At 43.7% G+C, this 24,309-nt stretch overlaps 1 protein-coding gene across 2 annotated transcripts in view; it reads right to left on the bottom strand.

The window, feature by feature from the left end:
* Positions 1 to 23,565, bottom strand: part of ngfrb (nerve growth factor receptor b) — a 44,333-nt gene extending 20,768 nt beyond the window's left edge. Inside the window, exons 1-4 of one of the 2 annotated variants that reach the window (XM_084671056.1) lie at positions 23,250 to 23,565; positions 21,313 to 21,454; positions 10,473 to 10,832; positions 3,205 to 3,210 (exon numbers count right to left, since the gene is read on the bottom strand). In XM_084671056.1, the coding sequence (XP_084527182.1) occupies positions 3,205 to 3,210; positions 10,473 to 10,832; positions 21,313 to 21,454; positions 23,250 to 23,399 (658 nt within the window). In that variant the 5' untranslated portion in view covers positions 23,400 to 23,565. The remainder of the gene's footprint in view (positions 1 to 3,204; positions 3,211 to 10,472; positions 10,833 to 21,312; positions 21,455 to 23,249) is intronic. The other variant, XM_084671055.1, reaches the window with a different exon arrangement.
* Between the last annotated feature and the right edge of the window lie 744 nt (positions 23,566 to 24,309).

Raw genomic sequence — 24,309 nt, forward strand, 5'->3', positions numbered from 1 at the left:
AAAAGTTCCATGGATACAATCAACGTTATATTTGCCAAAGAGAAATTATGAAGAAAAAAAAACATATATCGTTGGCCCCCTCGGGTGCGGGGCTCGGGGTTTTCGGCGTCCACACCCGCACCCCCCCTCTGCTACTGCCCTGGCCTCGCCAGCAGTGCGCACGGGCCAAGCATGCGCCCTTAAAAAAGCATCTGAATAAGGCGCCATTGACTTAAGACTATGTTTTTCCTGGTCTGTGCCGGAATTGTTTTTCTGAAACTGCAAAATAGCACCAGGTTTTTTTTCCCGATTTATGTTTCTGTTTTGGTATTGTCAGTTCTCTATTGATAACCAGCTGGCTGCTGCCTCAGTTTGTGAGCAATAACGTTACGTGCACATTTTCAAAAGAGGAGCGAACCATGGACCGAACTGTTTTTATAAAGAAGGGTGTTATTGCTCGGAAAATATCATCTTTTTTTTCAATTGTACTTGATTTTGTAGCTTTGTTTGAACTCTGATGTATAGATGAGTATTAGTTAGGCCTATGCATAATAATTTAGTTATAGAAAGGGAAGCCTACATAGGCTACTGGGGGTTTTGTGGGCCCCCCCTGGGCTGTGGGCCCATAAAATTGTCATCACCTTTCACCCCTAAACGACGGCCCTGATTACAATAAAACACAGTATATCATAAGTTTCTCATGATTGTATATTTTATTTTATTTTCTCCCTGCTTCTTATTTCCATTATCTACAATATATTTATCTTTTCCCTTTCCTACTGTCTGTTATGCTGTATTTCCCTTTACACAGGCATGTTTACACATGTTTACACATGCCTGTGTATGCATGAGTGTATGACCATGTCAGGGAGTTGGTTTGCTTGTATGTGAGAGAGATTCTGTGTGTACAAAGGAACATGTGCTGCAGTTGAAATTTTATTGTCGCACTTGCTTTAAAATATAGAACGTTCCTTGGATTTAACCAGAGAAATACTGTTCAAACTATACACTTCTGATCCTTAATTCTGCTGCACTTTCTACATGCACTATTTGTATGGCGTTTGGATGAAAGTGTATGCTAAATGAATAAAATGTGTGTGTTTGTGTGCGCTCTGCAGCAGAATGTGATCAGCACTCGTAGAGGTCACCCAGCGAAACCTGAGAGTGTAAGAGAGTAACTCCATCGCTCTTATCGACCAGTACACTCTTCTAAGCATCTGCTCATTCTGTCTCTGAGTCTCTCTCTCTCTCTCTGTTCCTGCACCACCCGTCTCTCTCTCTCTGTTCCTGCACCACCCGTCTCTCTCTCTCTGTTCCTGCACCACCCGTCTCTCTCTCTCTGTTCTTGCACCACCCGTCTCTCTCTCTCCGTTCCTGCACCACCCGTCTCTCTCTCTCTGTTCCTGCACCACCCGTCTCTCTCTCTCTCTGTTCCTGCACCACCCGTCTCTCTCTCTCTGTTCCTGCACCACCCGTCTCTCTCTCTCTGTTCCTGCACCACCCGTCTCTCTCTCTCTGTTCCTGCACCACCCGTCTCTCTCTCTCCGTTCCTGCACCACCCGTATCTCTCTCTCTGTTCCTGCACCACCCGTCTCTCTCTCTCTGTTCCTGCACCACCTGTCTCTCTCTCCCTCTGTTACTGCACTACCTGTCTCTAAATCTCTGTTACTGCACTACCTGTCTCTAAGTCTCTCTGTTACTGCACTACCTGTCTCTAAGTCTCTTTCTGTTACTGCACTACCTGTCTCTAAGTCTCTCTCTGTTACTGCACTACCTGTCTCTAAGTCTCTCTGTTACCTGTCTCTAAGTCTCTCTGTTACTGCACTACCTGTCTCTAAGTCTCTCTGTTACTGCACTACCTGTCTCTAAGTCTCTCTGTTACTGCACTACCTGTCTCTAAGTCTCTCTGTTACTGCACTACCTGTCTAAGTCTCTCTGTTACTGCACTACCTGTCTCTAAGTCTCTCTCTGTTACTGCACTACCTGTCTCTAAGTCTCTCTCTGTTACTGCACTACCTGTCTCTAAGTCTCTCTCTGTTACTGCACTACCTGTCTGTAAGTCTCTCTCTGTTACTGCACTACCTGTCTCTAAGTCTCTCTGTTACTGCACTACCTGTCTCTAAGTCTCTCTCTGTTACTGCACTACCTGTCTCTAAGTCTCTCTCTGTTACTGCACTACCTGTCTCTAAGTCTCTCTGTTACTGCACTACCTGTCTCTAAGTCTCTCTGTTACTGCACTACCTGTCTCTAAGTCTCTCTGTTACTGCACTACCTGTCTCTAAGTCTCTCTCTGTTACTGCACTACCTGTCTCTAAGTCTCTCTATGTTACTGCACTACCTATCTCTAAGTCTATCTCTGTTACTGCACTACCTGTCTCTAAGTCTCTCTGTTACTGCACTACCTGTCTCTAAGTCTCTCTGTTACTGCACTACCTGTCTCTAAGTCTCTCTGTTACTGCACTACCTGTCTCTACGTCTCTCTGTTACTGCACTACCTGTCTCTAAGTCTCTCTGTTACTGCACTACCTGTTTCTAAGTCTCTCTGTTACTGCACTACCTGTCTCTAAGTCTCTCTCTGTTACTGCACTACCTGTCTCTAAGTCTCTCTGTTACTGCACTACCTGTCTCTAAGTCTCTCTCTGTTACTGCACTACCTGTTTCTAAGTCTCTCTGTTACTGCACTACCTGTTTCTTCTTTACTACACCCCATATCAATCTCACTGTACTTTTGTTTTGTTAATCTTTGTCTCATTAAATGTCTGTATTATTCAAATTCTGAATGACATGACTAAAGACCACACAGAACACCAACTCTGTACATTAAATGGGAAGTTTTTTTAAATTTACTTCATTTAATTTCCCTGTATGCAAGTGCCATGAGTTATGGTTGTGTCCAAATATGCCCAAATATGCCCTTGCATGCTAACAGGAAGGAATAAGAATGAGTGCAATGCTCAAATTATTTGTGAATGCCAAGCCAATGAATCTATCCTGCAAATGTGAGGAAACACAATTACCAATGCAAAGAAGTCTCATTAATTTATAAGAAACTTGGGTATGAAGGAGGTCAAGTACACTGACACTGTCACAAACCTATAGGAATTTTTGGGAATGGTTAAGTCCAAATTCTAAAATGGAGTCGTGCAGCAAGGAAACCATTCATTGTTTCTAGTTGGAGGGAATTTGAGACATTAACTGCATGTCTCATCAGTATAACTGCCTCACATTGTACTGAAGAGGTTAAAAGTTCACAATCTGGCCATTGAGCTTTAGTGAAAAGAAATGAAACCAAAGTTGGTAAAAGAATGTAGTAGCCACCAGCCATGGTTGTAGACATTATGATGACACACATAAAACATTCAATTCAAAAACTATTGGTCAGAGTTTGGTCACAGCTTTTTTTTATTTTTATTGAATGTAGATGTAGGGAATATTTTCCTTGTCGCTTTGAAAAAAGATATATACTAAGACAAAATACTACTAGACATGATGTACTATGAGGACAGAACAACCTTTAACATGTCTCCCTTCCTCTCCCTCTGCACTCCTGCTTTCCACCCTGCCTGCTGCTGCTTACTCTAAGTGAAGGGTTTCTAAATAAACCATTTAACCATATCTACATGCAAGGGCGTAACCATGCATTCTTTGGGGGGGTCGTGTCCCCCCCAATATTGACAAAATACCTATCTGTCCCCCCCAATATACAGCAGAAAATATTTAAAAAATATATGTTCTCCTTTTATGAACCCTGTCAATGGATCGGTCTCTTGTTCCGTGTTATTTATTTTCAATGTATTTCTGTTTGTTAGGAAAAACATAATCCCCCCTCCTAATTGTACACCTGTATGATTTCGTTTGAATCCATGTCCGTTGTCATGGTTAACACTTTTTCGTCAGTCAGTTGAGTGCAAAGAAAGTAACGTTAGTTAACGTATTGGAGAGGAGGTAGAGTAATGGAGGATTTGAGGTTACCTAAACAGCAGAGAACACTGGACCAGCAGCCAAGCATACACGTTTTTTCAGACAGTAATTAACTTGATACCGAGCTAAATGTGTAAGCAAATAAAACGAGTAGCCTCTTAAAAGCATGAGTCGATGTTTTTCTGATAAAATGTGGTCACAATGCAGGCACTGTCTCTGAGAAATTACACTATTCCTTGAGATGTGAATTCAAATAGTCAATGTAGTCCTCAAAATGTTGTAAATGTCTGAATTTTCATATATAAATATAGAATTGTAGGCAATGCACTTAACAAAAAAATTATGATGGGGAAGGGTATTCATTTGGACCCCCCCAATGTCTAAACCATGGTTATGCCCTTGTCTACATAGCAGGTCTTTAAGTCTAACCAAAACACAAAAGAAATAGCAGCAGAAATAGCTGAACTCCCTTTCAACCAGATCAAGCTGGATCAAGTGAACAGGAAGGCCTTCTGAGTTACTTTTGTCAAAATGTGTCATGTATAAAGGCCAATAAATGCTTCTCCGTTTTCTAAAAAACAGACACATGGGAACACCCTCCTCTACGGGGAACGCCCTCTGAGCTCTCCAAGAGCCTGGGAGAGCTTGACGTGCACCTCCTGAATTTTTGCAGTGTAGTTGCTGAAAATGTGCTTATTTTATTGATGAAACGGCTAATTCGTAAATTTGCTCCGACTTTTTGATAACCAAGGTAAATAAAAACTCGACGACAGCTTCCACACAAAGACGGTTTCTCTAAGGTCGTCTTCGACAAAAAAACGTTGCGCCACCTACTCTTCTGGCGGTGAATTGTTTTCAGCACCCACAGCCTACGGAGAACCATAAACGAAAAAGAGTCTATCGTATCCGTCCGTATCCGTCCGTATCCGTCTGCCTGCCCATCCATCCGTAAACGGAGTCGGAGTAGCATATTTCGGCCTAAAGCCTCCCTTAGAGAAGCATACAGCTGATGCACAGGGGAGGATTATCCATGGGGACATCTCTACAAACAGACACATGATACACCTTGATCCTAAGGTGGGGAGGGAATGTTTGTTCTGTAACCAGGATGAGACGCAGATGCACCTTCCAGGTTACAAAGCGTGTTTTAGGTGCTGCAGGCATTGTGACGTTGTTGATTACGTTACTGTTGATCATCTGTCCATCATCGTATAAAGCCCGCCCTGGCAATTTCATTGGTACGCCCAGATCCTGGTTTTATGTAGTTGTTCCCAATACGAGACCCTCCAGACCCAACTTCCCGACCAACTCTTTTTGTGGGCGGGGAGAAGTTGGGCTGGCAGCCAGGCTAGGTGTATGAGGCTCGGGTGGGAGTTTTCATTGTCATTACAGTGTCTCTACAGTTCTCTTTGACAGGCTGCAGTGGCTGGTTACAGGAAGGGACAGAGCTGGCTCTGCTGAGTCAGGTTCAGTCCTTAGACGTGTGCAGCTTACAACTGCAGGCATCCTACCGGTCTGTGGTCCCCTGTGCCATCTCCTTCACTGTGGTGTGTTAGGGTGCCAGCATCAAGGCACGTGATGCCAACACAATGAACAAACTGATCAGGAAAGCAAGCTCTGTTCTGGGCACTAACCTTGGCACCCTGGGGGGAGTGGCAGAGGCATGGACACCTTCCAAGCTGCTGGTTATTATGGGCTATGCCTCCTATCCCATCCACAACATGGTTGTGGTGAAGAGGACCCCCTTTTGAGCGGGACTGATCACACCCAGGTGTCAAAAAGAGCACTATCAGAGTCCATCTTGCCAGCAGGTCTTAGACTCTCTGCTGTCTCACTGTGAGCCATTAAACTCTGTGCTGTCTCACTGTGAGCGGGAACCCTGGCAGTAGTGTTGGGGCGCTACTCTTCTGACTATTTCAAACATTAAAACATCCATTTCACATTGTGTCAATTTTTTTTCTCTATGTCTTAGCCATTCCTCTTCTTCCTTTTCTGAATAACTCATTGGGCCTCATTCTCGAACGCAGTTAAGAAGAATTTAAGAAGGAATTTCTTCTGAATTGGATTTAGGAAAACATTTGGCATTCATGAAAGTTTTCTCATCTGGGATTTGTTCTGAACTTCAGAAGACTTTCCGAACTCGAAATAGCAGTCGTAAATCGGCCAGAGTTGTCTCAAATGCGATTCCTTAAAAAACCACAAGGATCAAAGGAATCGCATTTAAGAAAACTCTCCGTGTTTGAAGTGTTAATGAAGTTATGAAAAATCGTTGGTGATTGTGTTCACATCAACTCTACAGACTATGGCAAACCGTTTTATCATATAACCAATGAATTCTTGATATCCAAAATTCGAATTCTGGATATCAAGAATTGCATTTTGGATATCAAGAATTCAAATTTTGCATATCAAGAATTCAATTCTGGATATCAACAATTCGAATTCTGGATATCAACAATTCATTGGTTAAATGAGAAAACGGCTTGTCATACTTACTAAAAAAGCTTAGAATTGTATTTTTGATATCAAGAATTCAAATTTTGGATATCAAGAATTCATTGGTTAAATGATAAAACGGCTTGCCTTAACAAACATCCTCAGATTTAAATAATTAGAATAATTAACCTTGCTTAGTGTACACTATTAGATCTAGTGGAGAACAATTCCAAATACTTATCTTACTAGTATGACATTGCAAGAATTCACCGGTTGTTTTTCGCTTGGACATAACTTGCGTTCCTGTTGCTTTCCTAATTGTTTCGATTCTGACTGCACACGTCACTGCTGTTGCGTGCCCTTATAAGGAGCTGTCGGGGCGTATATGTATGCAAATTCAGGAGCACGAAGACGAGCTTTCACCTTAAGAAAGGTCTTCCCGGGGAGCACAGCTCAAAAAACCTCTGCTGCGTAGGAACACATTTTCAAGCGTTCATGAATTTGGCGGATGTCTTTTTCTTATGTTGTTTTTCCGAAGCCCCTAAGAAATAATTCAGAAGAAACTAAAGAAAATGTTCGAGAATGAGGCCCAATGCTTTTTATTAGCGTTCATAAAATGTATTTTATCAACTTCACTTACACTTGTGCTATTGTGACCCTCAAAACTATTTTATAATGAGTCTTTTATATTTGATTTATGTTTCATTGGGGATTTATTCCACAGAAATGCCATACATCCTTGAAATACCCCTCTACATCCACTCTCCCAACCTTCCATTAACCTTTGACCCTGTTCAGTGACCTACATCAGGGTTGAAAACCTACAGCACTTTCTTTATCTTTGGTAAGACTCTGCAAGACTACCCGGGGACAAACGACTTCTGGTACCTAACCAAGCCTCAGCTAAATGAGAAGCTAACTGTAGGACAATGACACCACATTTAAATAGGGTACAATGGTTACGACCTCAGTAGCAACTTAAATAAGGTGCAAGAATACAAAATAAAATACAGCTTAGATTAACAGTCTGCAGAGTATCCCTCAAAAAAACAAATCTATTACAAAAACTCAGTAAGGAGAGAAACTTTCAGTGGGGGGAAATATTACTGGCCTAGTTTAACAGGAGGAAAACTGCCCAAGAAAGCCTTTACTATTGTTTTTATCAAACTTAAACAACCTCAGAATGTCATAGATATTTTTCTGGAATGTCATAAAAATCTGCTCAGACTGCATTCCCTGGAGGATGAGACACCAAAGACCTCATCTAACTGGCCTGGGGGGAAAGACGCACAAAGCACTTGTGTTTGGAGTCAGCAACCTGTGTTTATTTCCAAACAAGTTTTCTTCAAGTTCTCTGGAACATTGTGTGTTTATAAGGCAGATAAAGGAAGTTAGTTAAAAATATATATTTAAGTTATAAGAACATACAGAGGATTAGTAATACTAATAACCTGATGTCAATAATTCTATCAAAACCAAATGGTTTTCCAGTTATTCCTTAGTAACCGTTATAGCCTATGAGATCAACACATGCCCCCCTATTTTGACGATCTGAAACGCAAGTATCAAAACGCAAAGCGCAAGTAACTTTGTGGGCATGACTTCAGCTTGGTTGTTATAAAATCTAAAAAGGGTTGGTCTGAAGTAGCTACATTACTAATGGGTGTGGTTTGGGCGTAACGTGCAATAAACCAATCAGAGCATCATCTCACATTCCCTTTAAGAGCAGCGCTTCCATGGCGAATTGCTTTTATAACGGCGGATTTGCCAGGCGCACGCCGGGAGCGGTTCACAGGAAGAGACCGACATTCTCCTTCGATATCCTGCCACAGTAAATCGCGTATTTGTGTAGGCTAACATAAGCTTCATGGCGAATAAACCGAATTCTGATTCTGATGGGCATGGGAGAAGAAACCTAACCAAAATAGCTTCGGTTAAACAGTCATGGGAGGTATTGCCACAGTTGTTACAAATAAAGTTCATATACATAGACATTTCTTATGAAAATCTTTTTATAATCATTGAAGAAATTTAACAAACCATAAACCAAAACAATGTAACGTAGCTTCGCAGAAAGAAGACCCTGGCCTCGCCAGCCGTGCGCACGGACCAAGCTTGCGCCCTTAAAATAGCATCTGAATCATGCGCCATTGACTTTAGACAACGTTTTTCCTTTTTCCACGTCAGTAGCGTAATTGTTTTTTGGAAACTGCAAGATAGCACCAGGGAACGTTTACGCCCGAACACGCCTCCTTTCTCGCTGAACCGCCCACGGGAGAGCAAAGTCATTTTGAAGTGCGTCTGTGGAGGGAAAAGTCGCCTTTGCGTCGAGTGCAAACTAGGTATGACACTTGCGTTGTTGACTAAGTCAATTGTGCTGGGTGCAAGATAGGGCCCTGAGTGTTTTAACCACATTTTCAACAAGTAGGTAGATGGTCATTGGTTGACCATTTAACCACAGATGAAGTGGTCCCAGGTCTGTCCATCCCAAAAATAAATAAGTCCCATGGAAGCTAATATGACCTTAATTTAAAGTGTTGCCAACTTGTCTTGTTATTTTTCAAGTATAATTGAGGTTAGGGTATAACTGCACAGTTGTACCCCCAAAACAGTTTAATTTCACTAAGATCAAAAGTGGAAAGCTTCTGTTGAGGACTAATTTTACACTAATTTTATGATATTTTTATTTTACAACGCTTGTGACATTACACTCCTAAAGCAACACCAATGTTTTTTCAGCATCAAAATAATAACTACTTAGTGAGTCATGCCGGGAAATATCAAACTGAAGCTGGAACGTAAAAAGCCGTATATATATAGTTTAATATATGGCATTTTTATTTTTTTATTTTTAATAAATGGTACCTCTAGGCTAATTGTTGCTAGCTCTCAAGTCTTCTCACGCTGTGTTTCATGTGTTGCCTAGCAACTCATTACTTTTGATAGAAAGCGGACAACATGGTTCTGCTAAAATGGCTTTAATTTCAACACGAAATAACGACACAAGTGATTCAAAGAGTCTAGTCTTCATCCTCACTTTCGATGACAAATCTTTTCAGCATCATCTGGATAGTAAAACTCGGCAGCTGACTCGTCGATATCGCTCATTTTGAAGATGACGTCAGAGGGCAATACGGATCCGTATTGACCGGCGAGGAGGGCTATACGCGGCTGGCATGACTACCCATTAGCCAAACAAAGGGGACAAGAGTTGAGTAGTCCCCTTTCTTAAATATTAACCATCAAGCATCCTCAGTTGGAGGAACTTATGTAGTGTATTAAGTGTAAATTGCAATGCTTTGACCAAGTCAACACCAACGTAGTTCAGTCCAATAGTAGCATTGACGTAATGTGCAGAAATGTCTATCTCTGATTCTTTGTCTCTGTTGAAGTTATCTGTAGGTCCCTCAAATAGTCCAACTGCCCCATGAGCTGAAGACCCCAACACCAAAGGGGATCTTGGGAGAGCACAAAAGATTCCTTTTTAGTGCAAACTGTCAGCACCATCAAGATAAGAACTGACCGCCTACAGCCCAGCAAACGGCTTCTCAACAGACTCCCTTTATCGTTACCTCACAAAAGCGTTGATTTAATCGGGGTAGCATAGAACTTGGAATATGTGGTGACATGGATCATGGGGAATTCATGTAATGCCCACAGGGTGGAATGACAGAAAAGGATCTCCCTGGCTTTGACCTTCTTACAGTCTTCAGGAGACAGAGAGAGGGTGGTCTTTGTATGGGATGAGCATGTGACATTTACATCTATCAGACAATAACAACCATAGTGTCAAGAGATATGATACAATGATAGGGTGGCATATGGTTTGAATTGCGGTGTTGAAGTAGGCATGATGACTAAATTTGAGATTGTTTCATGGATGTTTCTTCCTTTATGCTCACACAGATACTGAGCAGCCGACTATCACATTAAAGTCATTCCACTGTGAGATTAAATCATCCTACCAGATAATTAAGCACATGTGCATGATGTCATCATCATCTGACATACACACATGACGTTTAGAATTACGCTTCTTACAAGTTTCTTGATTGATTAGTACATTCAAACAATTGCCAGTAAAGTCAAAACAGGTTTTGTTAAGTTTCAAACATAAAAAATTTGGTATATCTTACCTTGGCAGACAGTATCACTGGAAGAGTTGCAGGCTTTTACTTCCAGCTCTCCCTCATCGCAAATGGTGCAGGGTAGACAAGGCTCCCGGGAGCTCTCCTGGTCAGAGTAGCTGTCCCTGGTGCATTCCTCACACACCGTGTCACTATCATGGTCACAGCCATACAGCATACCCTGGCCCTCAGGGCATTTGGTGCAGCGCTCACACCGGTTAGACAACTCGTTCAGGTAGTAGTCGTAGTCACACACACAGATGGCATTGTTGGAGTCAGTGCAAGGCGTCTGCATGCGAAGGAGGCCCGTGCAATGCGTACAAAGCTGGCATTCTTCTTTATGGCTGAAGTTTTCAGAAAATGTCTCACCTGGGGAAAACACATAGGGTAAAATTACTTTTAAAAAGGTAAAAAGCTCATACATAAGCCATTTTGACAAATGTTCTCAAAGATATCACTTTTAGTTCTCAATTAAATGTAATTCTCTTCATTGTGAATATATTAGAAAATAATATATTATTAGTTTGGGATGCACAGAATGCCGCAAAAATCATTAGTTTGAAGTTTGATATTACAAACAAATATTTGGACAGCCAGTGTTGTCTCGTCTTATCTTGCCGACTCTACTACAACGTACACCGCAACACATCGGTCTTTACAACCAGCCAGAGCCAATGCAAATGTTTAGGGACCATCAACAAACTACTAAATAAGTATGCTAAGTAGGTTTATGTCTAGGACAATCATTCATTTGTTGTGAGTTTATCCACTTTTTTGCACTCTTGTCAATGCACTTTTGAATGAACTTATGCATACTATGCTAAAGATTCAACAGGGGGTCATCCGTCTCTTGCAGGATAATTATGACGTCCACAGTCTCTTAGAGGTGATCATGTTGGCCCAGACTGAAGTATTCTCAGCAGGCCCTTAGACTGGTTTAGACAAGTCAGGAGCATTTTTCATGTTCGTAACTATGGTAAGTTTCCAGTACTGGATCTGGGGTTGCTTTCCCATAGGTAATTCCTGGCAATAGTTTATCCTTGTGGATGCTCCAGGTAATGCAATCTGGTACCATAGCTCCAGATCCGAATCGTGTGCACAGCTGTCTTTTTATCATGGCTGATGCAGGTGCCACTTTTCTAGTTTTTTTTTGGTGCATCAACTTGTTCAAAGTGTTGCAGTACCTATTCACGCTGTGTGCATCATCCACAATCAAAAACTGTCCTCCAGTGGACCTTCAAAGTCTATGGATGCACGTTCTTTTAGCATGCGGAACATTGTCTTTGTTTTCTGGTATTTATACAGGGGGTATACCAGATCTAATTTTGGGTGTTCATTGTGTGTGACAGGTGTGAGGTTGGGAGGCAGTCTTCTGTGACAGGTGTGAGGTTGGGAGGCAGTCTTCTGTGACAGGTGTGAGGTTGGGAGGCAGTCTTCAGTGACAGGTGCGGTATGAAGAGGGGGCAGCAATTTCCCAAGTGCATCAAACTAAATTAACCCTCCCGCTATCCTTGAGATTCAAATGCACTACCACCAGTGGGGGCCAACCGCGACACGTCACATGTCCGTGTTGTGGTTTGCGCCTCGGGGGGGTGGGGGGGGGAAGGGATACTAAATTGTACAAACAGGATAATAAGCCATCCGAAGAAGATAAGTCATCCAAAAGCAATACTAACTTATGTTTATGAATGTCAGTGAATATATTTTCTAGATGTTCTGCACATGCACAGTACTTTGCCAGGGATCTTATTCGGTCCAGGAGTTTTACGTGAATTCATCCTTTTGAAGATGTTTGATTTTTTGATACATTTTTACAAGCTTCTAACGACACTCTTCTGCATTTCCTACAATGGTAGCATGGCTTGCAAAACAGCGGCAATCTGTAGAAACTGTGTGTTCATGAGTCGATACTCTTTGCTACTGCTAGGGCTGTAGGTTTCTGGATTAAATGAGATTCACGATTCTCCCGCAAAAATTCAATATAATTTAACATGTTTTATGCAATCATTTGACCCAATATAAACTGAAAAAACAATATGAATGTGCCTGATTTAGGACCGGCACATCACCATTGGGAGCTTGGACTGGAGCCAGTTGAGGTTGTTCAGGCATCTGACCACGACGCCTCCTGGGCACCTTCTTTTGGAGGTTTTCCAGCCACGTGCAACTGGGAGGAGACCCCGGCCTAGACCCAGACCTTGCTGGAGCCTGGAGGGATGATATTTCTCATCTGGCCCGAGAACGCCTCCCCAGGACAAGCTGGAAAGCGTTGCTGGGGAGACGGACATCTGGAACACCCTGCTTAGCCTGCTGACACTGTGGCCCAATCCCAGACAAGTGGATGATGATGGATGGACATCAGCTTTGGACCACAGAAAGGGATCGCTCCTGTTTTTCACTTAAACTAGTGCAGAGCCGACTGGCAGTGTCCATGATTATTAGATGTATTTCTTGCTTAATGCAGTTTGTGGGGATGTTTATTGTGATTATTTAAATGTATGGTGTTACCCTGCGGTGTTGCTACCATGGCAAAATGGACGTGAGTTTGACTTTCATCGTCTTATCTGAATCCAGAAAACCTTTACACCCCACAATGTGAACCTTTTTTCTTTGGGCACCGTGGGTTTAACTGCTTGCTGACAACTGTAGTGTTTCAAACGTCATTATGTTGCCAGTCAAAACTTAACTAGCGAAGAAAACAATCCGACTGGCTGACGCTTGCATTCAAAGCTCCTCATTTACATACAGTTAAGAATATTTCAGTTTGCAAGGCTCTGCTCCTTCCCACAATGCACTACACAAGCGTTAACGCCCAGGCCGCATGCTCAGCTGTAGTGAACACCCACTGTAAGGACTCCCACTGTCAGTGAACGCATTTATTTATAACTCTTATTTATAAGACCATAAACAGTCATATCTTATAATTTATTTTATCTTATTTTTATATTTTGATTGTATAGTATTGTTTAGAATTAGGGACTGTTGTAACCTACTTTGTCTATTTAAGATTCTCATATGTTTATCGTATGCACCTTTCAGCCACAGTAAAGTCCATGTTTGTGTGAACTTACCTTGGCGAATAAAGTAAATTCTGATTCTTATTCTTTAGGATATTTTTAATGAACGTTAGTGGAACGGCTTGAGGCTTAATTCTAAGTTGATGTTTACCTAAGCGAGGCTTTTTCGTGTAAGCGCGGCTTCGTTAGAGACGTTGATGGAATACCACCAGCTCCAGTTGAATTCTCATAGAAACCCATTGACCCATTCATTCTATAAGTAATGTAGTGTGCTATCGAAGTATAAAGGTATCTATGTGTGTGTGTGTGTGTGTGTGTGTGTATGTGGGTGTGTCTGTGGCACAATCATCTTGAGATCCATTCGCAACATATAAATATAAACAGGTTTTTGCCACAGTCTAGCTAGCCAATGAATGGGAAACACTGTGGCGGCAAACATGTTTATATTTATATGTTGCGAATCACTCATAAAAACAATCCACTCGACACGGTATATACTATGCACCCACCATAGTCTAATTTGTCCCATTATAGTTTCAAAATGAATGGAACTATGAGTACACAATGTAACAATTTTCAGTTGGCTCAGTTGGCTCATCATATAACCATGACTATAAATGATGTTGAAGTAGCTAACGCTGAAGTTGGTGTATATGTGAAATATTTATTTTGTTAATGCCATCTAGATGCAAGCCAACATTGTAAGGTGGAATCCTGAATGGCATTATGACTGAGGTCACTGAGATGTGTGCTAGACCTTTACCCCTTGCACTTACATAACAAACAGCATAATCTTCTTACCTAAAAGAAGAGCACTAGTTTGCTCAAAATTCTTAATAGATAGCCTCTCATTTTTTCTCACAAAGTACACCAGATTGCTGGATTTAACTGTAAAACCTGAAATATTCTTCCAGAGAGTAAACCCCCTGATCCGTCTAGAGGGGCCGAGCTTCACCCCACCACAGTCTCATAACATCCTGTGGGAAACACTGTGCCATGTTGAGCTACACTCAGGGCTGTTGCTAGGAATCCCGGGCCCCATGACAAAATGCCCAGGCCCCCCCACCCCACCCCCCATAATCATGTCTGTACATCCTATGGTACATCCGGAGGACAGCTAGCCTCCATCCTCCTCTGGCTGCATTGACTTCAATACAAAACCTAGTGGCTGGTGGGCCTAAACCCCCATCCATAGACATGCATGGTAAATAATACAACTTCCGGAGGACTGCCTCCCAGCAATCAAAGCTTCCGCAGTATGAACTGACATGCTGTTCAGCCAATCCAGAGAGCATTATTGGGGGTGAAAGACATAAGCGAAAATGTGTGACGTTTTTTAGAGACTGAGAGTGACATTTGAGCATTTTTGTAATATTATTAAATTCAAATTAGGTCTTTCGTGTTAAAGGAGACTAAGAAAGTATATAAATGGTTTTCTTGTTTTTATCAATTTGAATTTGTGTCCTGTTACTATTAGCTAGCTTGCCCTTTAGTTTTTAGCCTACACAGAATATTGAGAATGTTAGACTATAAGTGTTATAAGTATGAAGGATCGAGGGGTACTGTACTGCGACCCTAGGAACATCGGCAAAACACAAAGCAGGGAGCTTATAAATGCTGACATGAGATTCAAGCTTCTGGGGGAAAACCGCATAGACCAAATTTGCCTAGCTGATTAATAAAGAGTTATTATCTGTATCTTGTTTTTCCTTTTTAAAAACAGACCCATGCCCGCAATGATTAGATGCGTCTTTCCCTCTTCTTCACCAGGCAAATTTTTTTCATCCTTGGTGTTATGATCGATAGGCTATACGGTATATTATATTTGATACTTAGAGCTATGGAAGATGGGGATAGAATTCAGATGCATTACGTTACCAAAGTTAAAGTACATTTACAATACGTTGCTGGTCGGCTTATTGCTACAAAAAAAACACAACTTAGTTAGTTTTTTCTCCGGTCCTCCCCAATTTTTTGAGCCACCAGCCGCCACTGTACCCTACATACCGAATGAGTGGGTCTGACCATTGTACACCGGTTTTATAATGTGTATCTGTACACCAAGTATTTCATAACTGAATGTTTATAGTTGAATGGTAACTTAGTCAGTAATTAATTACAGACATATCAGCCCATTGGATGTTATTGGTTTTCACTGCGGGCAATGTCAGATAACTAGAGTTTCATGAAGCATGAGAAGTGCTATGCTCGTGATATCTATTTAATTTAGAAGGAGTTCATTCTATATTTTTCCGCAAGTATATTAATTTGGTTTGAAATATTGATTTCATCGACAAATAATTACTACAGACTTAAAACCCAAAATCCAAGCCATGGAACCCTTGAATCATATCCACCTTTCCATGTGATGTGACGCCCTGGCTGCATTAAGCGATGTAGTTGTGGATCTTGTGAGAAATGAATAAACATGCATTGATTTACACTAAAAGATGGAACCAAGGATCTCGTAAGAAATACATATACACACGTTCGCCGCCAACCGGCACTGTACTAGTACAATAAAACTGTCAATGTTAACATATTGTTGTTCTGAGTTCAATTGTATGTGCATTTTCATGTGTTATTTCTCGTCTCGTCTCGTCTCGTCATCTTCCGCTTGTCCGGGGATCGGGTCGCGGGGGCAACGACCTAAGCAGGGAGGCCCAGGCTTCCCTCTCCCCGGCCACTTCCACCACCTCTTCCTGGGGGACCCCGAGGCGTTCCCAGGCCAGCCGAGTGACATAGTCCCTCCAGCGTGTCCTGGGTCTTCCCCGGGGCCTCTTCCCAGTGGGACGTGCCCGGAACACCTCACCAGGGAGGCGTCCAGGAGGCATCCTAATCAGATGCCCGAGCCACCTCAGCTGGCTCCTCTCGACGCGGAGGAGCAGCGGTTCTACTCTGAGCCCCTCCCGGATGACCGAGCTTCTCACCCTATCTCTAAGGGAGAGCCCGGACACCCTGCGGAGAAAGCTCATTTCGGCCGCTTGTATTCGCGATCTCGTTCTTTCGGTCACTACCCATAGTTCGTGACCATAGGTGAGGGTAGGAACGTAGATCGACTGGTAAATAGAGAGCTTCGCCTTTCGACTCAGCTCCTTCTTCACCACGACGGACCGATGCAGAGCCCGCATCACTGCGGACGCCGCACCGATCCGCCTGTCGACCTCGCGCTCCATTCTTCCCTCACTCGTGAACAAGACCCCGAGATACTTGAACTCCTCCACTTGGTTCAGGATCTCCTCCCCGACCCGGAGATGGCACTCCACCCTTTTCCGGTCGATAACCATGGCCTCAGATTTGGAGGTGCTGATTCGCATCCCAGCCGCTTCACATTCGGTTGCGAACCGCTCCAGTGAGAGCTGAAGGTCACGGCCCGATGAAGCCAACAGGACCACATCATCTGCAAAAAGCAGCGACCCGATCCTGAGGTCACCAAACCGGACCCCCTCAACACCCTGGCTGCGCCTAGAAATCCTGTCCATATAGGTAATGAACAGAATCGGTGACATAGGGCAGCCCTGGCGGAGTCCAACCCTCACCGGAAACAAATTCGACTTACTACCGGCAATGCGGACCAAACTCTGGCACCGGTCGTACAGGGACCGGACAGCCCCGATCAGGGAATCCGGTACCCCGTACTCTCGGAGCACCCCCCACATGAGCCCCCGAGGGACACGGTCGAACGCCTTTTCCAAATCCACAAAACATGTGTAGACTGGTTGGGCGAACTCCCATGTACCCTCCAGGACTCCGCGGAGGGTATAGAGCTGGTCCACTGTTCCACGGCCAGGACGAAAACCACATTGCTCCTCCTGAATCCGAGGTTCGACAATCCGGCGGACCCTCCTCTCCAGGACCCCCGAATAGACTTTCCCAGGGAGGCTGAGGAGTGTGATCCCCCTAAAGTTGGAGCACACCCTCCGGTCCCCCTTTTTAAAGAGGGGAACCACCACCCCGGTCTGCCAGTCCAGAGGCACTGTCCCCGATGTCCACGCGATGTTGCAGAGTCGTGTCAACCAAGACAGCCCTACAACATCCAGAGCCTTAAGGAACTCCGGGCGGACCTCGTCCACCCCAGGGGCCCTGCCACCGCGGAGCTTTTCAACCACCTCGGCGACCTCGGCCCCAGAGATAGGAGGGCCCCCCCCGATGTCCCCAGACTCTGCCTCCACGTCGGAAAACGTGTTGGTGGAATTAAGGAGGTCTTCAAAGTATTCCTTCCACCGATCCAGGACGTCCCCCGTCGAAGTCAGCAGCGCACCGTCCCCACCGTATACAGTGTTGACAGAGCACTGCTTCCCCCTCCTGAGTCGCCGGATGGTGGTCCAGAACCTTTTTGAAGCCGTTCGGAAGTCATTCTCCATGGCCTCGCCGAACTCCTCCCATGCCCGGGTTTTTGCATCCGCGACCGCCAGAGCCGCGTTCCGCTTGGCCTGCCGGTACACATCAGCTGCCTCAGGAGTCCTACCAGCCAATAAAGCCCGATAGGCCTCCTTCTTCAGCTTGACGGCATCCCTCACCTCCGGAGTCCACCACCGGGTCCGAGGGTTACCGCCGCGACATGCACCGACCGCCTTGCGGCCGCAGCTCCGGTCAGCCGCTTCAACAATGGAGGCCCGGAACATGGCCCATTCGGACTCGATGTCCCCGGCCCCCCCCGAGACATGATCGAAGCTCTCCCGGAGGTGGGAGTTGAAGCTCCTTCTGACAGAGGGTTCCGCCAGCCGTTCCCAGCAGACCCTCACATTACGTTTGGGCCTGCCAGGCCTGACCGGCGTCCTCCCCCACCATCGGAGCCAACTCACCACCAGGTGGTGATCAGTTGACAGCTCCGCCCCTCTCCTCACCCGAGTGTCCAAGACATGCGGCCTCAAGTCCGACGACACGACTACGAAGTCGATCATCGAACTGAGACCTCGGGTGTCCTGGTGCCAGGTGCACATATGGACACCCTTATGCTTGAACATGGTGTTCGTTATGGACAAGCCGTGTTTAGCACAGAAGTCCAACAACAGAACACCACTCGGGTTCAGATCGGGGGGGCCGTTCCTCCCAATCACGCCCCTCCAGGTCTCACTGTCATTGCCCACATGAGCATTGAAGTCCCCCAGGAGGACGAGGGAATCCCCGGGAGGAGCGCTTTCCAGCACCCCCTCCAGAGACTCCAAAAAGGGTGGGTACTCTGAGCTGCCGTTTGGTGCATAAGCACAAACGACAGTGAGGACCCGTCCCCCCACCCGAAGGCGGAGGGAGGCTACCCTCTCATCCACCGGGGTGAACCCCAATGTACAGGCACCGAACCGAGGGGAAACAAGTATTCCCACCCCAGCTCGACGCCTCTCACCAAGGGCAACTCCAGAGTGGAAGAGAGTCCAGCCCCTCTCAAGGAGACTGGTTCCGGAGCCCGTGCTGTGCGTCGAGGCGAGGCCGACTATATCTAGCCGGAAACTCTCTACCTCGCGCACCAGCTCAGGCTCCTTTCCCGCCAGCGAGGTGACGTTCCACGTCCCTAAAGCTAGCTTCTGCAGCCGAGGATCAGACCGCCAAGGCCCCCGCCTTCGGCCGCCGCCCGTCTCACACTGCACCCGACCCCCATGACCCCTCCTGCGGATGGTGAGCCCACTGGAAGAGGGTCCCACGTTGTCTCTTCGGGCTGTGCCCGACCGGGCTCCATGGGAAAAGGCCCGGCCACCAGGCGCTCGCCATCGAGCCCCACCCCCGGGCCTGGCTCCAGGGGGGGGCCCCGGTGACCCGCTTCCGGGCAGGGGCAACTGGGAACCATTGTTGTGTTTCTTCATGGTTGGTTCATGTGTTATTTCTTATGCACTAAATATTAGCTAGCCAGAAGATTACACAACCATCAGTCTTAAAAGGTCTGAGGTCCCTAACCAGTATAAAACCAATGTCCCTGCTGCAGAGGTTCCCTGTGGCTTCAGGGCAGATTTTACTTGACTAATTGTCCTATTGACCTCTACAGGAAAATCCACGAGACAGACAACGGTTTTCCATGTCTACCAAAAGCTCGAGAGCAGTAGTGTAATGACTGAGGTTACAATCTCAATTGAAAAAGATCAGAGAAGAGAACATGTTTCACCATCTGAATAAGGCATCACCACTGGAATGTGAACATATTTGTGAGTTTCACTTGACCCCATCCTAAAGTTAGGCATTTTGATTTTCTTTTAGTTTCAGTGAAGTTTGAAAATGTAATTTATGGTTAGTGTATTTACAAAAAAGTAGCTGTGGTATTTTAATTACTATTACATTTACAATGTAATAGCTTATTAATGATAACGTGTCAATATGTGTAACCAAGATGTATGTATGTGTGTGTATGTATCCAGTAATATACCACAAGTCTTATCCTTACTCCTCCAACTGTCCTCATCTCTTTCCCATCCCCCACCCAACTGTGCCATCAGATCCATTATAACGCCATGCATCAATAATGCAAGTCAATACAATAATAAAGCTAGCCTGCAGCTATGGGGGAGGGAGGGGGACATGGCTCAGCATATATTCAGCATGGAGATAACAATCTGTACCTTTGTTTTCCATCCCATGAAATGACTCCTGAATGAACCAACTGTATCAGAAATTCAAGGAAAAATGTCTGGAGACATGTGTGGACAAAGTTTGGACGGTGTGCCTGCCAGTGTGTCCTAATGTGAACTTGGGTCTGTTTATGTTTGAAGTGCATGTAGGCAACTGTGCTATACTGTAGGAGTGTGTTTGTGTGTGTGTGAGAGAGAGAGAGAGAGAGAGAGAGAGAGAGAGAGAGAGAGAGAGAGAGAGAGAGAGAGAGAGAGCGAGAGAGAGAGAGCGAGAGAGAGAGAGAGAGAGAGAGAGAGAGAGAGAGAGAGAGAGAGAGAGAGAGAGAGAGAGAGAGAGAGAGGGGATGAAATGTCTTGCCCAAGTTGAGAAGTGTTCTGTCCCCATATAGAGATTTGACTCTCCTGCTTTAAACCATCTTCCCATCTTCTCATCTTCTCAACCTGCAGCTTTCAGTCCTCCTCACTGTGATTAGCTCTGCCAATCTAAATCCTTGACCCTGTTTCTCAAGTAGCTAAACTCTCAAGATGTTTACACTTTTTATATTGTTTTGATATACATAATGGCAAACTTTAAGGCATTATGCAATCATCTTATTTCTGTGTCCTTTTATCTCTTTTAGTCCACAAGTCACAAGACCACTTGTGTGGTTAGAGGATGTCATGTCCTAACAAGAAAGACCCAACATACTTAAACAAAGTTCATTTTACTTTACTGGCAACTACTCTGACACCAAATAACATAAATCTCCTGGGGTCACGAAATGACAAAAGTATATTTATATTTTAAGTGACAATGTTTAAACCTCTGCACAGTTTAGACATTTTACAATAGCTTCTTTATTTGTCAATGTATCAATAAACCCAATGATGATTAAATATTAAAAGACTTACAATTTATCTTTGGAGTGTGACATTCCTTTTTTGTTGTTAATTTGGGTTCCTAGTAAATTATGCAAAATATGCAGCCAATAATTGAAATTGTGCTCATTTAAAAAAAACTGTAGAGATGGTCAAGCATAATGGGCGCTTTTGTTGGAGAACAGGCATCATTGAGACATTCCTTTGGAAACCAGACGACTTATCGATGTTCCCACAACTATGTATGGTAAATTATAGAAGTTGACAGGATGTGGACAAGGGGCTTGTTTACCTGCACACAATGATGAATGATTGGATGCAAAGTTATCATGCCCCATACGTTCATACCCCATTAGCAAGGTAACTCATGTTAACCAGAGCTTAACACAGACAGATTGTGTGCGTGTACATGATACTCACTGTCCTTGCAGGGGGCACAGACCGTCTGATTGGCTCCACACAGCTTCAGAACTCCTTCTCCAGGCTGGCACTGCTTGCAGCATTCTTCACTGGTTGTGTACTGGCCTGAGGAACATGGTTCCTGATTGGCCAAAGTCCCAACCTGCAAAGAACAGATAAATAAGCATTTTACAAAACAACAAAGCATTTCAATAGGAGTAAATGTTTTTGACACAACATTAAAGTAGAAGTAATAAGGGTTCTGAACAGGGTGTGCTGCAGAGAGGTGAAATCTAAATGATTAACGCCTGTGGAATCCTAATGACAGAAGTCAGGTCACAGATACAACATGTCACCTCAGGCAACACGGTCAGTCGTCAACAGGTGGTGTGTTTGTGTGTTTCTGCATGTTCCACACTCCAAACAATTAACATATACTGCACTCCCTTCATTTCAAATTCCTGTTTGTTTTTGAGAATTTGTCCATTATACCAACTAGTCTTCTCGTGGCTATGTGATTTCCCATTGACTTTCAAGACTATGTGTACTTTCAAGCCCCTTAAAGCCTCTAGAACTTAAGTCCATGTTTTACACATTAAAAAAATGTATTTGACAGAGTTGTAACACTTTTGAGTTGACAGATTCAACAATGCATGATACATGAAAGGTAAGGAAAAAGTCAAACAAAACTCTACAATTTTGCTTGGATCTTGCTTGTTGTGTTTTCCACTCATTCACGTACATGTTTAGTTATTAAACAATTGATGAAGTCGAGAGGACAATATTGGAAAAGTTATATGGGTTCTGGCTGAACTGGGTATTTAGCCAGCTAATTGGTTTTTAAAAAATAGAATGGGGAAAGGGACCCTGTTTTGTCATTTATATGGTGGTAACAGTGATAATGCATTGTTAACACAAACACAACACAACTACACTGACTGTTCATTTTTAATTCTATGATATTTTATATGATATATATGAGTGAGAGGGATACAACAAATGTGATACGTTATTGATTTGGTGAGGCTCTTGGACATATCCTCAATGATACCCCTAGGGACAAAGGATGTTTCAAGTTTTCCACATAATACACTCTCCACCATGCAGACAACCTAGCCTACAAGGTTGATCAGACCTTAGCTTAAGACTAACTCACGTCCCAGGGGGCTTATCCACACTATTTGAAAGAATGGCCAACAACAGACAAATAGTCTCTCGATTCTCCACACCTCTCAAATGAGAGGTGTATTTAGCAATTGGAAGAAACATATTTTCATTTCAGTGTTTCATTTGTGCAGACATCAATGTATTAAACAAAACAAAAACTAAGATAAAAAGACAGAATCTCCTGACAGCACTACAGAAATAGAGAGAGAGAGAGAGAGAGAGAGAGAGAGAGAGAGAGAGAGAGAGAGAGAGAGAGAGAGAGAGAGAGAGAGAGAGAGAGAGAGAGAGAGAGAGAGAGAGAGAGAGAGAGAGTAGGCAAGAGATTTCAGGAAGCCTACAGTCTTGGCCTTTCATCCGCTCCACTGTAAGATTGTTATTGTCATACTGTTCAAAGCATGTAATTGAGAAGGGTGTAGCTGCAGACCCAGGACTTGCTGCTAGTCAGATTGTGTAAATGTAGCTGCCATAAGCATAATTAGTATATTTAGAATAAAACGAGAATGCAGGTTGAGGACTAGTTGTGAACAGGTGTATGGAACAACAAAGCAATTTGGGTTTAGGTTTACAAGTTTCACTTTTAAACTACAATAGGTGGGTGTGGCTAAGCAGCACAGACTCTAAGAAAATGTGATTGAATGGAAGGGTCAGTGAATACACTTGTAAAAATTCAAAGTAAGGTTCGACTGGCCGATTTCAGTGAAATAGACACCTTATGGCGCACTTGATTTGACGGAACCATACATTTAGTAATGCAAATAAATAAAAGCATGCAAAAGATGCATGACACTCACCGCTAGTAATAGTAACAAGAGTGGGGTCATTCTGTTTCCTTTCGCAACGTCGATTACGTGAATAGTCCAATTTGTCAACGGGTTGATGCAGTACCAAAGGTTAAAAACTAATTCCCCCCATTTGGAGGAAAACATACACTCATGGATCATCTCTGCAATGGCTGGTATAGTAACGACGAAAAGTGCAACTGTTTTAATCGGAAAACGTATTTTCCTCAAATTGAGTCTTGAGTCTCAAATTGAGTTCAGAGTCAAGTTATTCATCCAAATAAATGATGTAGTATTTCACCGGTTAGCGCATCAAGATTCGTGAAGCTTTTACTATACACAGAGGTGCAACTGTGGAGTCGGCACTTGCTTTTGTAGGCTACGTGTCTCATATGACAGTTGGGTCAAGAGAACTACACAATTCCTCCACGCCCACAATTGCCAAATGTATGTTTTACCCTGTAAACATCCCCAATAAATCGAATTGTGAAGGTTCGTTCACGAATTAACTCGAGTGTCATTAAAGACTTTCGATCGAAACTTCATAATTTACATTTTAACTTGATTAGATCCCAAAAGGAAACGTATAGCCTACTCATTAAAATTGTGATTTATGATTATTGTGTCTTCTGTGACCGGAACTATATAGCAATTGTCCTTAGCAATCTTATTTTCTTATGGATTTCAATATGAAAATCAGTCAGGTAAGACAAACAAGCGCAGTTATCCTACTACAAAGGCTCATAGCAGTTGTGTAATGACCAGGGCAAAGCCAATCTTAATTATAGTCATTGCAATTATTAGCTACTTTTTAGGACACACTATGTATTCAATGACCATTTTCATAAAGTGCGATACAATAGGTCCTACATGGCGTTTCCAAATGGGAGTGCCTACAAGCATGGCAGTGTCTACCATCTTTTTCAAGCTGTCGGCCTATATTAAAAGTCAAAAAAATAATTGCCTTATAATAGCCTAACTGTTGCGGTGCCGCAAGATAACCGGCCTTCATAAGTGACTGTTTGCATGAGTTGACAATGGGGGGCAGGCTTTGAACTCCACTGCCCTGGAC

Source organism: Hypomesus nipponensis, chromosome 13 (genome assembly GCF_054491055.1).
Source record: "Hypomesus nipponensis isolate SF chromosome 13, ASM5449105v1, whole genome shotgun sequence".
Lineage (NCBI taxonomy): Eukaryota > Metazoa > Chordata > Actinopteri > Osmeriformes > Osmeridae > Hypomesus > Hypomesus nipponensis.